General features: G+C 40.6%; 1 protein-coding gene across 3 annotated transcripts in view; it reads right to left on the minus strand.

The window, feature by feature from the left end:
- LOC101947068 (macrophage mannose receptor 1-like) overlaps positions 1-17,267 on the minus strand; it is a 57,688-nt gene that overhangs the window by 7,220 nt on the left and 33,201 nt on the right. For all 3 annotated transcript variants that reach the window (XM_065583028.1, XM_065583026.1, XM_065583029.1), the window contains exons 17-24: positions 16,523-16,623; positions 15,786-15,928; positions 11,994-12,108; positions 11,185-11,366; positions 10,475-10,577; positions 8,016-8,245; positions 5,865-6,030; positions 3,644-3,793 (exon numbers count right to left, since the gene is read on the minus strand). In XM_065583028.1, the coding sequence (XP_065439100.1) occupies positions 3,644-3,793; positions 5,865-6,030; positions 8,016-8,245; positions 10,475-10,577; positions 11,185-11,366; positions 11,994-12,108; positions 15,786-15,928; positions 16,523-16,623 (1,190 nt within the window). The remainder of the gene's footprint in view (positions 1-3,643; positions 3,794-5,864; positions 6,031-8,015; positions 8,246-10,474; positions 10,578-11,184; positions 11,367-11,993; positions 12,109-15,785; positions 15,929-16,522; positions 16,624-17,267) is intronic.

Raw genomic sequence — 17,267 nt, forward strand, 5'->3', positions numbered from 1 at the left:
GCCACGCCTTTTCCAGTTGAGGCCACACCCCCTGCAGCAAATGGTTATGGGATTTGGTTTGTGGAGAATTTTGTGGGCTAGAGATCCAAAAGTGTTGGGGTTAAGAGGGCCTTGATGAGGGTTAGGAATGAAGGGGCTCATTCCCCCAAGCTGGGGTAACTTCTCCCTCCTTACCCTAGTCTGTGAAGCATGCAGATCTGGATGTTGGGAAGCTCAGCAGATCGTCCCACCACCCCTTGAAGCATCACTTTCCCTTTCCCTACCCTGGAATGGAGAGGTGTGGAGGTTGAGGAGCTACTCTTGGATTGGTTGGCGGGTGAGAGATGAAGGAGCATGGCACAGGCAACAGCATTAGGAAGAAGAAAGGAGAGAGCTGCTTCTTCCTTTCTCTCCCTAGATTACTGGTGGGTCCTACTGATGAAGGATTTTGCAGCTTTCAGGCAATGGGTGTAACCCACTTTTGGACCATGCCCCACCTGTTGATAGATACTATGATATACCCACAGTTTGGGAATTTTTGTGTGTGTGCTCCTGTTTCTAAATTTATAAGGACACTCTGAAATGGTTTCGGACAAAAATTGAGGTTTTCAATTTATGATTAAAGAACATGAAAACATAAGAATGGCCATACTGGGTCAGACCAAAGGGCCATCCAGTCCAGTATCCTGTCTACCGAAAGTGGCCAATGCCAGGTGCCCCAGAGGGAATGAACAGAACAGATAATCATCAAGTGATCCATCCCCTGTGACCCATTCCCAGATTCTGACAAACAGAGGTTAGGGACAGCATTCCTTACCCATCCTGGCTAATAGCCATTAATGGACTTAACCTCCATGAATTTATCTAGTTCTCTTTTAAACCCTGTTACCCTGTTATGGTCCTAGCCTTCACAACCTCCTCAGGCAAGGAGTTCCACAGGTTGACTGTGCGCTGTGTGTTTTAAACCTGCTGCCCATTAATTTCATTTGGTAACCCCTAGTTCTTAGATTATGGGAACAAGTAAATAACTTTTCCTTATTCACTTTCTCCACACCATTCATGATTTATATATCTTTATCATATTCCCCCTTGGTCTCCTCTTTTCCAATCTGAAAAGTCCTAGCCTCTTTAATCTCTTCTCATATGGGACCCGTTCCAACCCCCTAATCATTTTAGTTGCCCTTCTCTGAACCTTTTCTAATGCCAGTATATCTTTTTTGAGATGAGGAGGCCACATCTGCATGCACTATTTAAGATGTGGGCATACCATGGATTTATATAAGGGCAATAAGATATTCTCTGTCTTATTCTCTATCCCTTTTTAAATGATTCCTAACATCCTGTTTGCTTTTTTGACTGCCACTGCACATTGCGTGGTCGTCTTCAAAGAACTATCCATGATGACTCCAAGATCGCTTTCTTGATTAGTTGTAGCTAAATTAGCCCCCATCATATTGTATGTATAGTTGGGGTTATTTTTTCCCCATGTGCTTTACTTTACATTTATCCACATTAAATTTCATTTGCCATTTTGTTGCCCAATCACTTAGTTTTGTGAGATCTTTTTGAAGTTCTTCACAGTCTGCTTTGGTCTTAACTATCTTGAGCAGTTTAATATTGTCTGCAAACTTTGCCACCTCACTGTTTACCCCTTTCTCCAGATTATCTATAAATGAGTTGAATAGGATTGGTCCTAGGACTGACCCTTGAGGAACACCACTAGTTACCTCTGTCCATTCTGAAAATTTACCATTTATTCCTACCCTTTGTTCCCTGGCTTTTAACCAGTTCTCAATCCATGAAAGGATCTTCCCTTTTATCCCATGACAACTTAATTTACATAAGAGCCGTTGGTGAGGGACCTTGTCAAAGGCTTTCTGGAAATCTAAGTATACTATGTCCACTGGATCCCCCTTGTCCACATGTTTGTTGACCCCTTCAAAGAACTCTAATAGATTAGTAAGACATAATTTACCTTTACAGAAATCATGTTGACTTTTGCCCAACAATTTATATTCTTCTATGTGTCCGACAATTTTATTCTTTACTATTGTTTCAACTAATTTGCCAGGTACGGACGTTAGACTTACCAGTCTGTAATTGCCGGGATCACCACTATAGCCCTTTTTAAATATTGGCGTTACATTAGCTAACTTCCAGTCATTGGGTACAGAAGCTGATTTAAAGGACAGGTTACAAACCATAGTTAATAGTTCCGCAATTTCACATTTGAGTTCTTTCAGAACTCTTGGATGAATGCCATCTGGTCCCGGTGACTTGTTGCTGTTAATTTTATCAATTAATTCCAAAACCTCCTCTAGGGACACTTCAATCTGTGACAATTCCTCAGATTTGTCACCTACAGAGGACGGCTCAGGGTTGGGAATCTTCCTAACATCCTCAGCCATGAAGACTGAGGCAAAGAATTCATTTAGTTTCTCCGCAATGATTTTATTGTCTTTAAGTGTTCCTTTTGTATCTCGTATCAGAGGGGTAGCCGTGTTCGTCTGAATCTGTAAAAAGCAACAGAGGGTCCTGTGGCACCTTTAAGACTAACAGAAGTATTGGGAGCATAAATGTAACAGAAGTATTGGGAGCTTACTTCTGTTAGTCTTAAAGGTGCCACAGGACCCTCTGTTGCTTTTTGTATCTCGATCTACCCCGATATAACACTGTCCTCGGGAGCCAATAAATCTTACTGTGTTATAGGTGAAACTGCATTATATTGAACTTGCTTCAATCTGCCGGAGTGTGCAGCCCTCTCTCCCCACCCCCCCGGAGCGCTGCTTTACCGCATTTTATCCGAATTCGTGTTATATCGGGTCATGTTATATCGGGGTAGAGGTGTATTTTAAAACATTTTGTTATTACCTTTTGAGTTTTTGGCTAGCTGTTCTTCAAACTCCTTTCTGGCTTTTCTTATTACATTTTTACACTTAATTTGGCAGTGTTTATGTTCCTTTCTATTTACCTCACTAGGATTTGACTTCCACGTTTTAAAAGATGCCTTTTTATCTCTCACTGCTTCTTTTACATGGTTGTTAAGCCACGGTGGCTCTTTTTTAGTTCTTTTACTATGTTTTTTAATTTGGGGTATACATTTAAGTTGGGCCTCTATTATGGTGTCTTTGAAAAGTGTCCATGCAGCTTGCAGGGATTTCACTCTAGTTACTGTACCTTTTAATTTCTGTTTAACTAACCTCCTCATTTTTGCATAGTTCCCCTTTCTGAAATTAAATGCCACAGTGTTGGGCTGTTGAGATGTTCTTCCCACCACAGGAATGTTAAATGTTATTATATTATGGTCACTATTTCCAAGCAGTCCTGTTATAGTTAGCTCTATGATTTTAAAATAAAATAATGACATGTGATGATAGAAACTCAAACCTAAGAGCATTGTAGCAGTACACACATGCATTAGAACCAAAGAGCAGAGATGACTATAAGTGACAAGGGAAATTGATCTGCTTAGTTTCATTGTCCAAGGTGAGTGAAATGCAAAAAGCAAGCAAACAGCAATAATGGTGGAAAGTAAATTAAATGTTAAAATTCTTTGTTTTAACGCGCAAAGGTTTTACCATAATAATAATACAATTAAGGATTTTTAAATGTGAATTTTATGTGAACACTAAAGTCTGACCTTTTAATAAAAGAGAACACTCACCTAATCGAGTGCATTCAGTAGAGGATTCAGCCCAGCTGGTACTATGGGCATTAAAGAAGTAGCAATGGCCACGAAAAGGAATCCAAGATAAGGGGTTTCTTGATTTCGGACATTTTCCAGGGAGTTGTGGAGGATCAGTAGGAGCTATAACTGTTAAGAAACAGTTAAGAAACTAAAGCCAGTGAGAATTTTGCTATTGACTTCCATGACTTCAGAAAATAGGGTTCTTAAAAGTTAATTAAAAAGCTGCTAAGCACGTTTTAGTAAGTAGATACTACAAGCTCAAAAAAGATACCAAGTAGCAGAAGCTCCCAATTGCAGCTCATCAGCACAATCTAATCTATATAAATCAGAATCTTCATTATCACTAGAGCTGAGCAAAACTCAGAATTTCAATCCCATGGGAAATTTAGAGTTTTTGACATTTTGTTTTCTTCCGTTTTTTAAAATAAATAATAATATAATATAAACATATTCATAAGAAAATAGCCAAAACACAAAACTTTGATAAGATTGAAATAAAACAGTTAATCTTATTGAAACAAATATTTTTTGTTTTGTTTTTTAAAAACAAAATTTCGGCAAAATTGACACATTTCTGTTGGAGCTATAGATTTCGTTGAATCAGCTTTCCTAACAGAAAAACTGCCAGCAGAAAATTTTCAACCAATTCCAATCATTACATTGTATGGAACAACCTTAAACTTGTGAAATATTAGTGTTGCAGCCTCTTGTTACACAGAATACTCTGCAATTAATCATGTCAGGCCACAAATCAGTAATCCTGTCAGTCTGTACATGCATCTCCCATCGACATCAGTGGGAGTTGCATATGCAGATCAAGCTCAGTGCACGACCTGGAAAAAGAAAAGAAAAGAACCCTACACTCAAGAAATGTAGGCTATTAAAGATCCCACATAAGTAACAGAGCATATTGTGCAGTGTACAAAAAGACGTATCATTCTAAAACCCTTGTATGTGTAGCCCATTCTTAAGATACCCCAATCCCTTCATTCCTCTCTCTTCAGGGGCCTAATGATCCATCTTAGGACCAATGGGCTCTGTGTTCTTGTGCTCGGGGCCTCCATCTAATGGTCAGGTATGTAAACAAATAAACTACTCCTATGACCTCTAGGACGCCCTCCCCACAGCCCCCAATGCAGAGAGGCATGGGGAGCAGGACTGGCTGGAGTACTGCATACTCTGGCTATGCTCCCAGAATTAGCTACGAGCAAAGGTTAGAGCAGCCTAGAGGATGTAATTTCAGAACTGATAAAATCTATGTGATTGGTATATGTGATTCTATCATTTGGCTCACAAAGGGATGATAAGTACAGCTTTGCAAACCTTGCAAAAATGAAAACATAAATCATATTTTCAGGTAAATCTAAAATTCCAATGAAACTTTGGGAATGCAAACTCATATGAGTTGAAACACACACCAAAAAGCTTGGTCTGACCCTTTAAAATGTTCTCCACACTTTTAAACCTTCTGCTGCTATAGCTAATGGTGATTCTCCTGTAGCTCAAATGAGCTGATTTTCTGAAGCAGAAGAGGTTGGGTTCTGTCATAGATGATGCCTATATATGCAGTCTATAGAGTCACTGCAAGTGTAATATTTTTGCTTGTCCCACCAGTGATTTTTTTGCATCCTATAGCACACTAGCCATCTAGAAGTCATTGTTTCCATAGGTAATAGGAGTAACCAGATGTAATTATCCAGGCTACCCTCCAACTGTTGCAATGTAGTGGCATTATTGTGCAGAACATAGAAGTTTCTGCTACTGTATACAGGTTGATTATTGTGAAGGAACAGAGTGTTTCCTCCAACAATTAGACTTCATAGATCAGAGCTACTCCCATAAATTCCTATTTATTCTTTCAACTGGATAGAGACTCCATTTTACAGACTTTAAAAGTACTGACACTTATTCCAATAATACACGCTCTGTTTGGCTTTAAGGAATGTCTTTGAAATTTTATATAACTCATTAGCTATCTCCTGAGTTCCAAAAAGCAGCAGCAATCTGTGTCATTGAGTACATGTTTGAAAAAATGCAATATTAATGCAAAATAGGGTTATGTACTTGACAGACACAGGTTCTCTATCCGTTAATATATGTTAAATATTATATATTGTTGTAAAACCAAATCCAACCTCTAGTGCAGGCTCTCGAATTCCAGGGCACGAAACTAGAACTGTTACATTCAATTGCTTACCATCAGACCGTTTACAGACAGAGAAATAATTTTCATCACAGGATGCTGTTTTCCAGGTTCCATCAAGGTCTAGATAGACACAGGCTATTTTCTGTTTTGGTTCCCCTCTAGCCCAATTAGAATATTTGATTCTCCTGTTATCAGTCCATTTGTAATAGCCATCAGTCTAAAAGCAAAACAAATGGAATTAACAAATGGCAGCTCATAGGCATAAACATGATTCTCTCTGTTTACACTCTAGTCTCCTGTTTCAGATCAGAGGATTCATACACATCCCCTGATGATATATGCAGCCCTATTTTGCAGGAAACACCCATATGCCATTGTTATTCTGACACATTCAAATGAGTACTGAGCACGTCTGAGGGTGATGTAGAACAGTGTGCCTTATGCATTTGTAACCCTTCTGCCAGGTGCAGTTGGCAGCAACAAGGGCCGGGTTCAATATCCAGGGATTCCTCTTAACAACACAAAATAGACCAGATTGAGTCCCACCAACCTGGGAAAACTAAAAACCACCCTGGGGCTCCTGTCAGAGGCAATACTTCCCCACTCGCAAGCACTGAGTCCGTGTACAACAAAATAAAGCTTTTATTAAAAAGGAAAAGGGACCCAGCATTAATTTAGGAAAACACCACAATCACTATTTAAAAGCATGAGACCATAAGCTTCTACCTGTAATACTCCCAACTGTGTTACTGAAAAAACTGCAGCAGACAGAAACTCAAATAGAAGAAAAAAGTTCCACCACATACCCCTCTGCCGATCCACACTAAATGTGTTGGTCTTTGCTAGCAGAATTTGCACCCACCACAGCCACAACGCTGGGATAAACAACCATCAAGCAAAGAGCGAGGCTTTTGCAATACAGTAACTCCTCACTTAACGTTGTAGTTATGTTCCTGAAAAATGCGACTTTAAGTGAAACGATGTTAAGTGAATCCAATTTCCCCATGAGAATTCATGTAAATGAGGCGATGAGGTTCCAGGGAAATTTTTTTCACCAGACAAAAGACTATATTATATACATACACACACACAGTATAAGTTTTAAACAAACAATTTAATACTGGTACACAACGATGATGATTGTGAAGCTTGATTGAGGTGGAGGAGTCAAAAGGTGGGATATCTCCCTTACTGCTAAATGAAGAACTAGCAGTTGGCTGAGCCCTCAAGGGTTAACTCTCTCACTCTACAAGGCAGCAGGAATGGAGGGAGATATGCGCATTTCCCCTTTAAGTACACTGCCTTGTTAATTAGATTAGCTTGCTGAGACAGCAGCTGCTGCAATCTCCCTCTGTCCTGAGCCCTGGTGTGTCCCCCCTGCTCTAGGGAAGATGGGGTAAGCGGGGTGCAGGAGCAGAGGGGAGGGGGACACCCTGACATTAGCCTCCCCCCTCTCTCTTCCCTCCCCCCCGCACAGCAAGCAGGAGTCTCAGGGAGCAGCTCCAAGGCAGAAGGCAGGAGCAGCACATGGCAGTGGTGGGAGGGACAGCTGCAATTGATAGCCTGCTGGGCAGCTGCTGCACAGGAAACTTAGGGGACTGGGGAGCTGATAGGGGGGCTGCTGATCTACCCTGTGGTTCCAAGCCCCCACCAGCTAGCTGCAATGGGCTGCTCTTCCTGCAAGCAGTAGACAAAGCAGGTGGCTGCCAAATGACATTAGAAGGGAGCATTACACAACTTTAAACACGCATATTCCCTAATTGATCAGCAAGGTAACAATGAAAGAACGTTAACCGGGACGACTTTAAGTGAGGAGTTACTGTATCTATTAAATAGCAGCTTCCTCAGAAACTGAAAAGAACTTTCTACAGTCTTTACCATCCGAACCACATTTCCTAGACTTCCCCTCCAACTGCTGATCAGCTTTCCTCACTACATTTCTATTGCTCCCCTTTTCCACTCACTACTTGTTTCTCCTAGTATGGCTTCCCTGCTACTCTAGCTGCATCTCAGGATATCTTTGAAGGACCGTGACATAGAAGAGTTAGGGATTCCTAGATAACTTGATACTCAGCTTGAGACCATCAAGAGTCTACCTATTAAAGCCCTATAAAATGGATAAGGTCAAAATTTAAAGGAAAATTCAAGCTCTATTTGGAGTAGCAGCGTACCATTCAGACCTCACCCGTTTCGTGTTCTTACCACATTGCTGTTGAGACCAACCCATGCAGGCTCTCCAAACTGCAACATGTATAACCACAGGAATAAAGCACTATAGTAATCCAAAATGCTGGCAAGTTCTAAAGATTTTTTCTTGCAGTTGTTTCGTGCCTCTTCCCAATTAATTTTGGAGCGGATAATTGAATAGCTACTATTACCATAATGAATAATGTCTGAGGCTGGAATTGCTGGGGAATGAAATAAATCAGGGTCTGTTGTTTTGGGGAAGAAAAAAAAAACAATGAAAATGTTTGCATGCTTGGTTAGTCATACCATTGCACCACAAATAAATGCAGTATTACAAAAATTGAGTGGGACAGCACAAGCAATAAGTGAAAATCATTCCTCATTTACAACCCAAAGAAATATATACAATATATTTTGATGAATCGTGTTTGCTGTTCAAATCTAGAACAATGAATCCACACCTACTCTAGGTCACAAGTGAAAATCAGCTGGGTGCTTTCACAGGATGGATTTCCCTCTAGCCAACTGTGAAATTCACCCAACACAGAAACCACTTAAATCCTCAAAATAGGAGTACACAGGGGTGGGGCAAATTGCTTCCTAAATGGACAAGCAAAACAAACAAATATTCATTCTTCCCTTTCCAGAGTTTAATCAAAAGAGTTTGGGGTACAAACGGAAAACCAAACCAGCATTATCCCTCTGATGGTATGGTATACAGAAATACGACTTTGGCTGAGTTGTTCTCAGTGCAGGGCCTGAAAAAGTAGGGCAAAAATGGCTTAAAGCTGCTGCCTTTGTGCTTATCCAGTTTTAGTAGCAACTGGGGAATGCTTTATTCCAGCCAGAGATTCCTTTATGTAAAGGGAATCCTCAGCTGCCATCCTCTGACCCAAATTTCTGTTCTTCCGGTAGTGCCAACTGTGGCACCTATCTGCTATCAAGCTGAGTCCAGCATTTCCCCATAACTAGCCACATCTTTCCTCTTCCTCTGGACTCTATGAGTGCAAATGAGCTTTGGATGAATCTGTTCTCCAGCCACTTCCCACTCTGCAGATCTAGAGGAAAATTGGGTTGTGTAGCTTTGACCCTACTTGGGTAATGCCAGTCAAATTACATGAAATCCCCGCAGACCCAGATGAATAGTATAACCTGTTATTGTGTCCTTAACTTAATCCCCAAGAGACATTTTTTCTCTGTTAATGATTTTTAAGGGTACAATTTTTTTAGTTATACCCTATATTGTGGAGGTTACTGTTGGACTTGTGCTTTTTAAATATTAGCCAGGGCACGTAGAGGCTGGGATAGGCACTTTTTGTGGTTGTTCTTACAAATTAAATAAGCACATAGAAAACTACAACAAAATAATGTACAGAGGGACATCTCTGGTCATGAAAGGCTCAAAACTAGAAAAAAACAGCTGCAGGCATGAGGTACAGAAGTAGAGTTTTGCAGAGAAGTTTACAGAGGCCTTGTCTACACTACCAGGGTAAGTCAACCTAAGTTATGCTATTCCAGCTACGTGAATAACGTAATTGGAGTCGACGTAGCTTAGGTCAACTTATCCCGGTGTCTTCACCGTGCTACATCAATAGAAGACGCTCTCCCATCAACTTACCTTACTCTTCTCGGGGAGCTGAAGTACTGGAGTTGACCAGGGAGCACTCTACCATCAATTTAGCAGGTCTTCATTAGACCCCCTAATTTGACACCCGCTGCATCGATTTCAGCAAAGTTGATCTCCCCAGTAGTGACGACAAGCCTATTGACTCATAGACTTTAAGGCCAGACATTATACCTTCCCATGCAGTGCCAGTTAAATTGCAGTAATTTATTTTTGTAATTGCAGCAAAGAAACCCAACAATGCCATGACCAATGGTCTGGCATTTCAATATTATGAAAACAGTAATTACTTATTAGCTTTTATTATAGTTCAGCACTTTGACATAAACCCTACCTATTTTTCCAAGACAAGATTTTCAAAGGTGATTTTAAGTTCTTCAGTTTCAGGGTGTTCAACTTAAGACCTCTTCAATGGTTCTGATTTTCAGAAAGTGCTGACCACCAACCCTCTGAAAATCACATCCTTTTGAGGGGGTCTCAAGATGGGCATCGAAAAATTCAGACACCCAAAATTATTAGTCACTTCTGAAAATCTTGGTCAGAACATACAAATGGAAAAATTGAAATAATAAATGTTTCCCTTTTCACTCAAATCCTGAGTATTCAGACTCTGTGGGTGAAGTGCAAATAAACTGGAGGTGAAATCTAACCCCAACTCAGAGCCATAACATAGGATACCCGTGATAGCTATTCCATCTAGAATTCCTGGGCTGTGACAGAAGATGCAGCTTCTTGGCACCAGATGCTTGAGATATTGGCAGCCACAGTATCTGAGTAAACAAGGAACTTTAGAACTCAGAGGGGTTATTAAATGTGCTTTAAATTAGAAGGCTGATCAAATTAAACTCACTGCTGTCCATCTGGCATATATAGCTTTTGTTCTGCTGACAATCATTGTTTCCCCATTTCCCTTCCTCTCCTACAAATCTCTTCATCATTGCAATACAGTCAGTCTAGGGACAAAGGATACATGAATTAATAAAAGTGAAAAAAATGCTGGCAAAATAATAGAGGTTACTTATTAATAATGAGACCCAATAAATCTTTTTCTGCTCTAATTTTGATTCTGTGGCACAGTGTACATAAAACTACTTTTTTAAGAAAAGGAAACAAGTATTTAAATTTCTGGAAGGAGGTGGGTTAAATATAAGTATTTTCTTAAAAAGCAAAAATGAACTTCAGGGCTTGCATTTGATTGGTACAAGAGCATTCGTCAAGTGCTGGCAATCCCTTACAGTGCACCCAGACTATTACACTATTATCATACAACCTATCATGTAAAAGAAAATAATGCAAAGTTAAAAAAAAAACATACTGAGTATCTGCAATGAATATAACTCTGTTAAAGCACCATGCTACTATAGTTCTGGATTTCTGCAAAAAAAGATTTGCAATCAGAACTGCTAGTACATGGAGACAATGTAAAAAACGTAAACCCTCTGTTTGCAGTAGCGCCTTCCGTGGCAGTCAATGTTTTCAATAAGAGACAAGTTGAACTGGTTGCATAAAGCTTGACTCTGCCCCAGGTTACAGTGGTTTAGTCATATTTGTTCTGTTTACCTCCTGTGTAACAAGTGTCCAGTCAACTCGTATGTAACTATCTCTAAATGGGAAATTCCTGGCCCACTTTGCATAGTCAAATAAACTCCCATCTGTCCAAAGATAATGGCCCTCCATGTTAATATCGTTCAGTCCAATCCAGGTTTCAGCCATGACATCCTTTAAATGGAAGGTGAGGAAAGCTGCAAAAAACCCAGAGGTATATGTTTTACAAAAATGGATTCCCTTTCTCCAATCTCTGAAGACACCAGCATGCCCAAAACTTGAACAATGGTAAAAAATACTAAAAATAAAATTACTGCTCAAGTATTGAATTAAAAAAAACTTGCAAATGCTACATTTTATTACTCTAAATAATTGCCTGATGGTGAGATTGAAAGGAATGTCTGTTACAAAAATAGTAACTTAAAAGAGATAGGAGGATTCAATTAGGAAAAGTACAAATAAAGGTTTTCAGTTTAAAAACTCTAACCACAGCCCCTTGGAAGAGGACACAGAAATAGTACAGCCACAACACAGGTAATTTGTACCCCCCACCTAGGAACTGATGTTCAGTACCCTATGCATAATGTGTTACAGAAGGCACTCAGGTACTATGGTGATGCATGCTAGCATCGAACTTTGGAAGTTAGGCAGGTATGATACATTTTTCTCAAAGTAGTTTTCATTAATTCTTATATTAACTATTAGTGACAAAGGCAGCATAGTTTACTGGAGCAGCCTCAAAATTCCAGCTACATAAACTACGTTTATGATTGTTAGAAATGGGTAGATGTCTCATCTAGTACCGAAGGGACCAGATATTATACCTTGCACTTGTTCATTATGTATAGAAGGCAGGTTTCCTCCTAACTTTATGCAAGTGTTTCGTGCAGCATGCCAAGTCAATCTCTCTGCTTCACTGGAGCCGAATATTTTATAACACTGTGGGGGGAAACAGGACATTTTACTGTAAAGTGCCCAAGAAAGAATAAACCATGAGATTTGACCCAGTCCTAGTGCACACGCATACTGAGCTCAAAGAGTGGGGGACTGTTTGTAATGCCAGATAAAAAGGGGTGGAGCTGGCAGGGTGTGCAGTACTTCCACCCCAACAGGCCATCCAAGATGAGCGTTGGAGAAGAACTTATGATTTATATATTGATAAAGGACATTGATTTCAGGGGTGAGCTAGAAGGAGTGAATTCTCTAAGAGCGTCCAAGCAGGAACTATGTCTGGTCCAAGTTAATCAGCGAGGTTAGGCAATAATTGTAGGATAAGGTGAAATGTAACAATCAATGTCCAAAGGGGAGAAGGAACTGAACAATACGATGAAGACTGGGTTAAATCCATGCCCGTTTTGGCAGCACCCTGGTGGTTGCTGTTTGTCAATCGGGAGAGAGTTGTGATCTAATGGACAGAGCACTGGACTGGGATTTAGGAAACCTATTCCTGGCTCTGCTGCTAGCCTGCTAGATGACCTTAGGCAAATCAATTCACCTCTCTTCGCCTTAGTTTCCCGACCTGTAAGAATGGGATAATGATATTAACTTCCCTTGCAAAGCGCTTTGAGAGTTACTGAAGAAAACCGCTATATAAGAGTTAGTTTTTTACATCATCATCATCATCATCATCATCAAACCTGTTTTCTTTTATATGTACTTAACCTTTAAAGATCTAGGAATGTGCTGTATGCTGAAGGCAGCTGCCATTTTGGTTATGTCTACACTTATAGACATGTGTAGAAAGCAGACTCTGCATGCCCCCTGGCATGGGTATAAAAAGCAGTGTAGATGGTGGGGCACTGCTTAGGCGAGCAAAGACGCATCAGAACCTTATGGTATATCCCCTACACAGCTCTCTACTCCCCCAAGCAGCGCCTCCCCATGCCTACCCTGCTTTTTTTTAAGCAGCGTAGTGTCCCTCTGCCTTCCTGTTGACAGAGCTTTTCCCAGCCACAGAGAAAGACTCCAACAGCAGGGAAAGGCTCCACCAGGAGTGAAGCAGTGGGGAAAGACTCCAGCAGCTCCCTGCTGCCAGAGCCTTTCCCCCCATCTTCCCCTTGCCGGAACCTTTCCCAGCTGCCTCCCCACTGCCAGAGCCCTTCGCTGCCACATGGACCTACATACCGCTGTGTAGACATGGCCTGCTTTTCACTGTGGTATACAGCTACATGTACCCTATGTGCCACCGCCGCAAGTGTAGACAAAGTTTTTGCGTTCAGTTCAAATGGAGCCTGTAACAGAGGAGACACATACTGTGCTTTCTTATGGAACACATTCTCGTCTTCATGAATGTGGCTAAAATTCAGAAAAAGAAAGTCACTTAGACTGAAAAATTATGAATGCTATTTATCTCTTGAAAATATTATTGTCTAAGGACTGTTTGGAGTGGCAAAGGAATAGAAGAATGGTCTAAGAGAAATAAGCAGAGGATTTTACATTTGAGTATTTCTAGGAGGTTTGCTTTAGGGATAAGAAAGGGGTCTGCTCTGGAGCAAACTTTGTGTACAGTACCTTTGGCATTTCCACTTTCCCAGATCACTCTCAAGTCTGGGTCTCTCATTAGCATATTAGAGTCCTTAGGCCAAAAATTTCAGCTAGTGTAAAGCAGCTTTGACGTGAAAGGAGCAGTATCAATTTACACGTGCTGAGGCTTTGACCTATTGGGTAATCAATCTTTTGTAAATTTAATGAACAACTAAATCTCCCCATTCAGTTGGTTTCAGGGATAGTTTGGGCAGTGACCCAGTTAGACATAAAATGAGAAGAAGGTTTTTCATTCAGTGCGTATATATTTAGCAGGAAGATCTGACTCTCTTTCTGTAATGCTGATACAAAAGTGATCTCCCTGATTTGTCTGAGTGCTCATTGACTGAAGAGGTATATTTTTCTTAATGAAACTTGCTACTTCCCTCTTTTTCTGCTCTTATAGATTCAGATTCTAAGACTGAAAGGGACCTCGAGAGGTCATCGAGTCCAGTCCCCTGCCCTCATGGCAGGACCAAATACTGTCTAGACCGTCCCTGATAGACATTTATCTAACCTACTATTAAATATCTCCCGAGATGGAGATTCCACAACCTCCCTAAGCAATTTATTCCAGTGTTTAACTACCCTGACAGTTAGGAACTTTTTCCTAATGTCCAACCTAAACCTCCCTTGCTGCAGTTTAAGCCCATTGCTTCTTGTTCTATCCTTAGAGGCTAAGGTGAACAAGTTTTCTCCCTCCTCCTTATGACACCCTTTTAGATACCTGAAAACTGCTATCATGTCCCCTCTCAGTCTTCTCTTTTCCAAACTAAACAAACCCAATTCTTTCAGCCTTCCTTCATAGGTCATGTTCTCAAGACCTTTAATCATTCTTGGTGCTCTTCTCTGGACCCTCTCCAATTTCTCCACATCTTTCTTGAAATGCGGTGCCCAGAACTGGACACAATACTCCAGTTGAGGCCTAACCAGCGCAGAGTAGAGCGGAAGAATGACTTCTCGTGTCTTGCTCACAACACACCTGTTAATGCATCCCAGAATCATGTTTGCTTTTTTTGCAACAGCATCACACTGTTGACTCATATTTAGCTTGTGGTCCACTATAATCCCTAGATCCCTTTCTGCCGTACTCCTTCCTAGACAGTCTCTTCCCATTCTGTATGTGTGAAACTGATTTTTTCTTCCTAAGCGGAGCACTTTGCATTTGTTTTTGTTAAACTTCATCCTGTTTACCTCAGACCATTTCTCCAATTTGTCCAGATCATTTTGAATTATGACCCTGTCCTCCAAAGCAGTTGCAATCCCTCCCAGTTTGGTATCATCTGCAAACTTAATAAACGTACTTTCTATGCCAATATCTAAGTCGTTAATGAAGATATTGAACAGAGACAGTCCCAAAACAGACCCCTGAGGAACCCCTCTTGTTATGCCTTTCCAGCAGGATTGGGAACCATTAATAACAACTCTCTGAGTATGGTTATCCAGCCAGTTATGCACCTACCTTATAGTGGCCCCATCTAAATTGTATTTGCCTAGTTTATATATAAGAATATCATGCGAGACCGTATCAAATGCCTTACTAAAGACTAGGTATACCACATCCACAGCTTCTCCCTTACATAAGGGGAGTAGTTCCTTATTTTCATGTTCTTGTGGTCATGTGTATTTCCATTTACCACAGCACAGGAACAAAGTAGTATTTGCACAAGAAGGTTAAAATATTTGTTTTTCTTGTCAGCTATTAGTTTGCTGATATTTAAGATGACAACATTCAGATGTCCTGCTATTTATTTAAAGTGGACCTACTGCATTTTTTCCAGTTCACCCTCATTCAGAAAACTGTTTAGACTTTCTGCTCAATAGAACAGCTGGTATTTTCATTCACTAAACTTGTCTAAAACAAACCCAAATAGCAGAAAAAAGAAAGATAACTTTGGTTTAGGCCTACTAACAGATACAAAAATTACTCCTCTGTTAAATTAATTCATTAGATATTTAAATGTGAGTATGACATCATCAAAATGGCCCAACCATCCAGATAGAATGCAGCTTTCTGTATAGAATGATATATAAGATAAAATAATAATTCATATTTAATTTCCCTGAAATACTGTAGATGTTTGTTACTGTACCTTATTATTAAACAAAAGCCAGGTTTCAGGACATCCTCCCAGAGGAGAAGGTGCTATTGAAGCAAATTCTGAGTGAGAAGAACGGTTGTGCCTTTCACAGATAAAGGCATTTTTAATACCACAGTTTATGTCATTCCAAAAGCCTGTAAATAAGTTAAATAGAGAAAATCACTTTAGGAGATTGACATTTGTAGTATCACCCTCAGAATGGTGAGCCTCCGACATTGTCAGTAAAACAAGCTGACAAGGGGGGAGGGATAGCTCAGTGGTTTGAGCATTGGCCTGCTAAAACCCAGGGTTGTGAATTCAGTCCTTTAGGGGGCCACTTAGGGATCTGGGGCAAAATCAGTACTTGGTCCTGCTAGTGAAGGCAGGGGGCTGGACTCAATGACCTTTCAAGGTCCCTTCCAGTTCTAGGAGATACAATATCTCCATTTTTTGGGGCAGGAGGGATAGCTCAGTGGTTTGAGCATTGGGCAGCTAAACCCAGGGTTGTGAGTTCAATCCTTGAAGGGGCCATTTAGGAATCTGGGGCAAAAATCTGTCTGGGGATTGGTCCTGCTTTGAGCAGGGGGTTGGACTAGATGACCTCCTGAGGTCCCTTCCAACCCTGATATTCTATGATTCTATGAACAGAATTGAGATTTCTTTGGAGGCATACAGAGTAACAGCTCCACCCCACCCCTCTCACAACTCATTTCTTAACATTTATCCAAAAATATTGTCCCATTACTCACCAAAATCTTTGTTCATGACCACACAGTTTTCATCATTATTTGCAAAGTTGGGTTCATTTGGGGCCCAGGCTACATAGTTCACTGGGGTTCCATCCAGCCAGCTAAAAGAAACAGTATGACATGCGTCTGAGGAAGTGGGTATTCACCCATGAAAGCTTATGCTCCAATACATCTGTTAGGCTTAAAGGTGCCACAAGACTCTCTGTTGCTTTTTACAGATCCAGACTAACACAGCTACCCCTCTGATAGTATGACAGTAGTTACTGGATATCTAGCCTTATAATTGTTTTAGCATTACAGGAGTCATTTGGCAAAAAAATTAAGAGAAATACCATTTGCGATAGTGGGAGTTACATGGTGAAAGCCCTGCGCATCAACTAGCGGACATAGTCTTTATTCATTATTATTATTATTATTATTATTATTTATTGTTTGTATCATGGTATCACTTATAGGTCACAACCTTGTTGTTGTTCCATTTTACTAATACAGCCACATATAGTAAAATTCAGGCCCTTCCCCAAAAGCTGAGAAAGCCTGAAACCTCAAGCTCTCACTAGCGTCCCAGTGATCCCCTTGTTCCCTCAATATTTTAGTGCTGGGGTGGGAGCGTATCACTGCACATTTGGTCGTCATTTGCTTTCTTTCTACTTGGCATGCTGGTGTGGAAGAATGAACTTATTTCTAGCAGCTCATTTGACCTCCCCTTCTCTTAATGTGAGGGCGAGGGAGCTGGCACTGGCAA

The sequence above is a fragment of the Chrysemys picta genome, chromosome 2 (assembly GCF_011386835.1).
Source record: "Chrysemys picta bellii isolate R12L10 chromosome 2, ASM1138683v2, whole genome shotgun sequence".
Lineage (NCBI taxonomy): Eukaryota > Metazoa > Chordata > Testudines > Emydidae > Chrysemys > Chrysemys picta.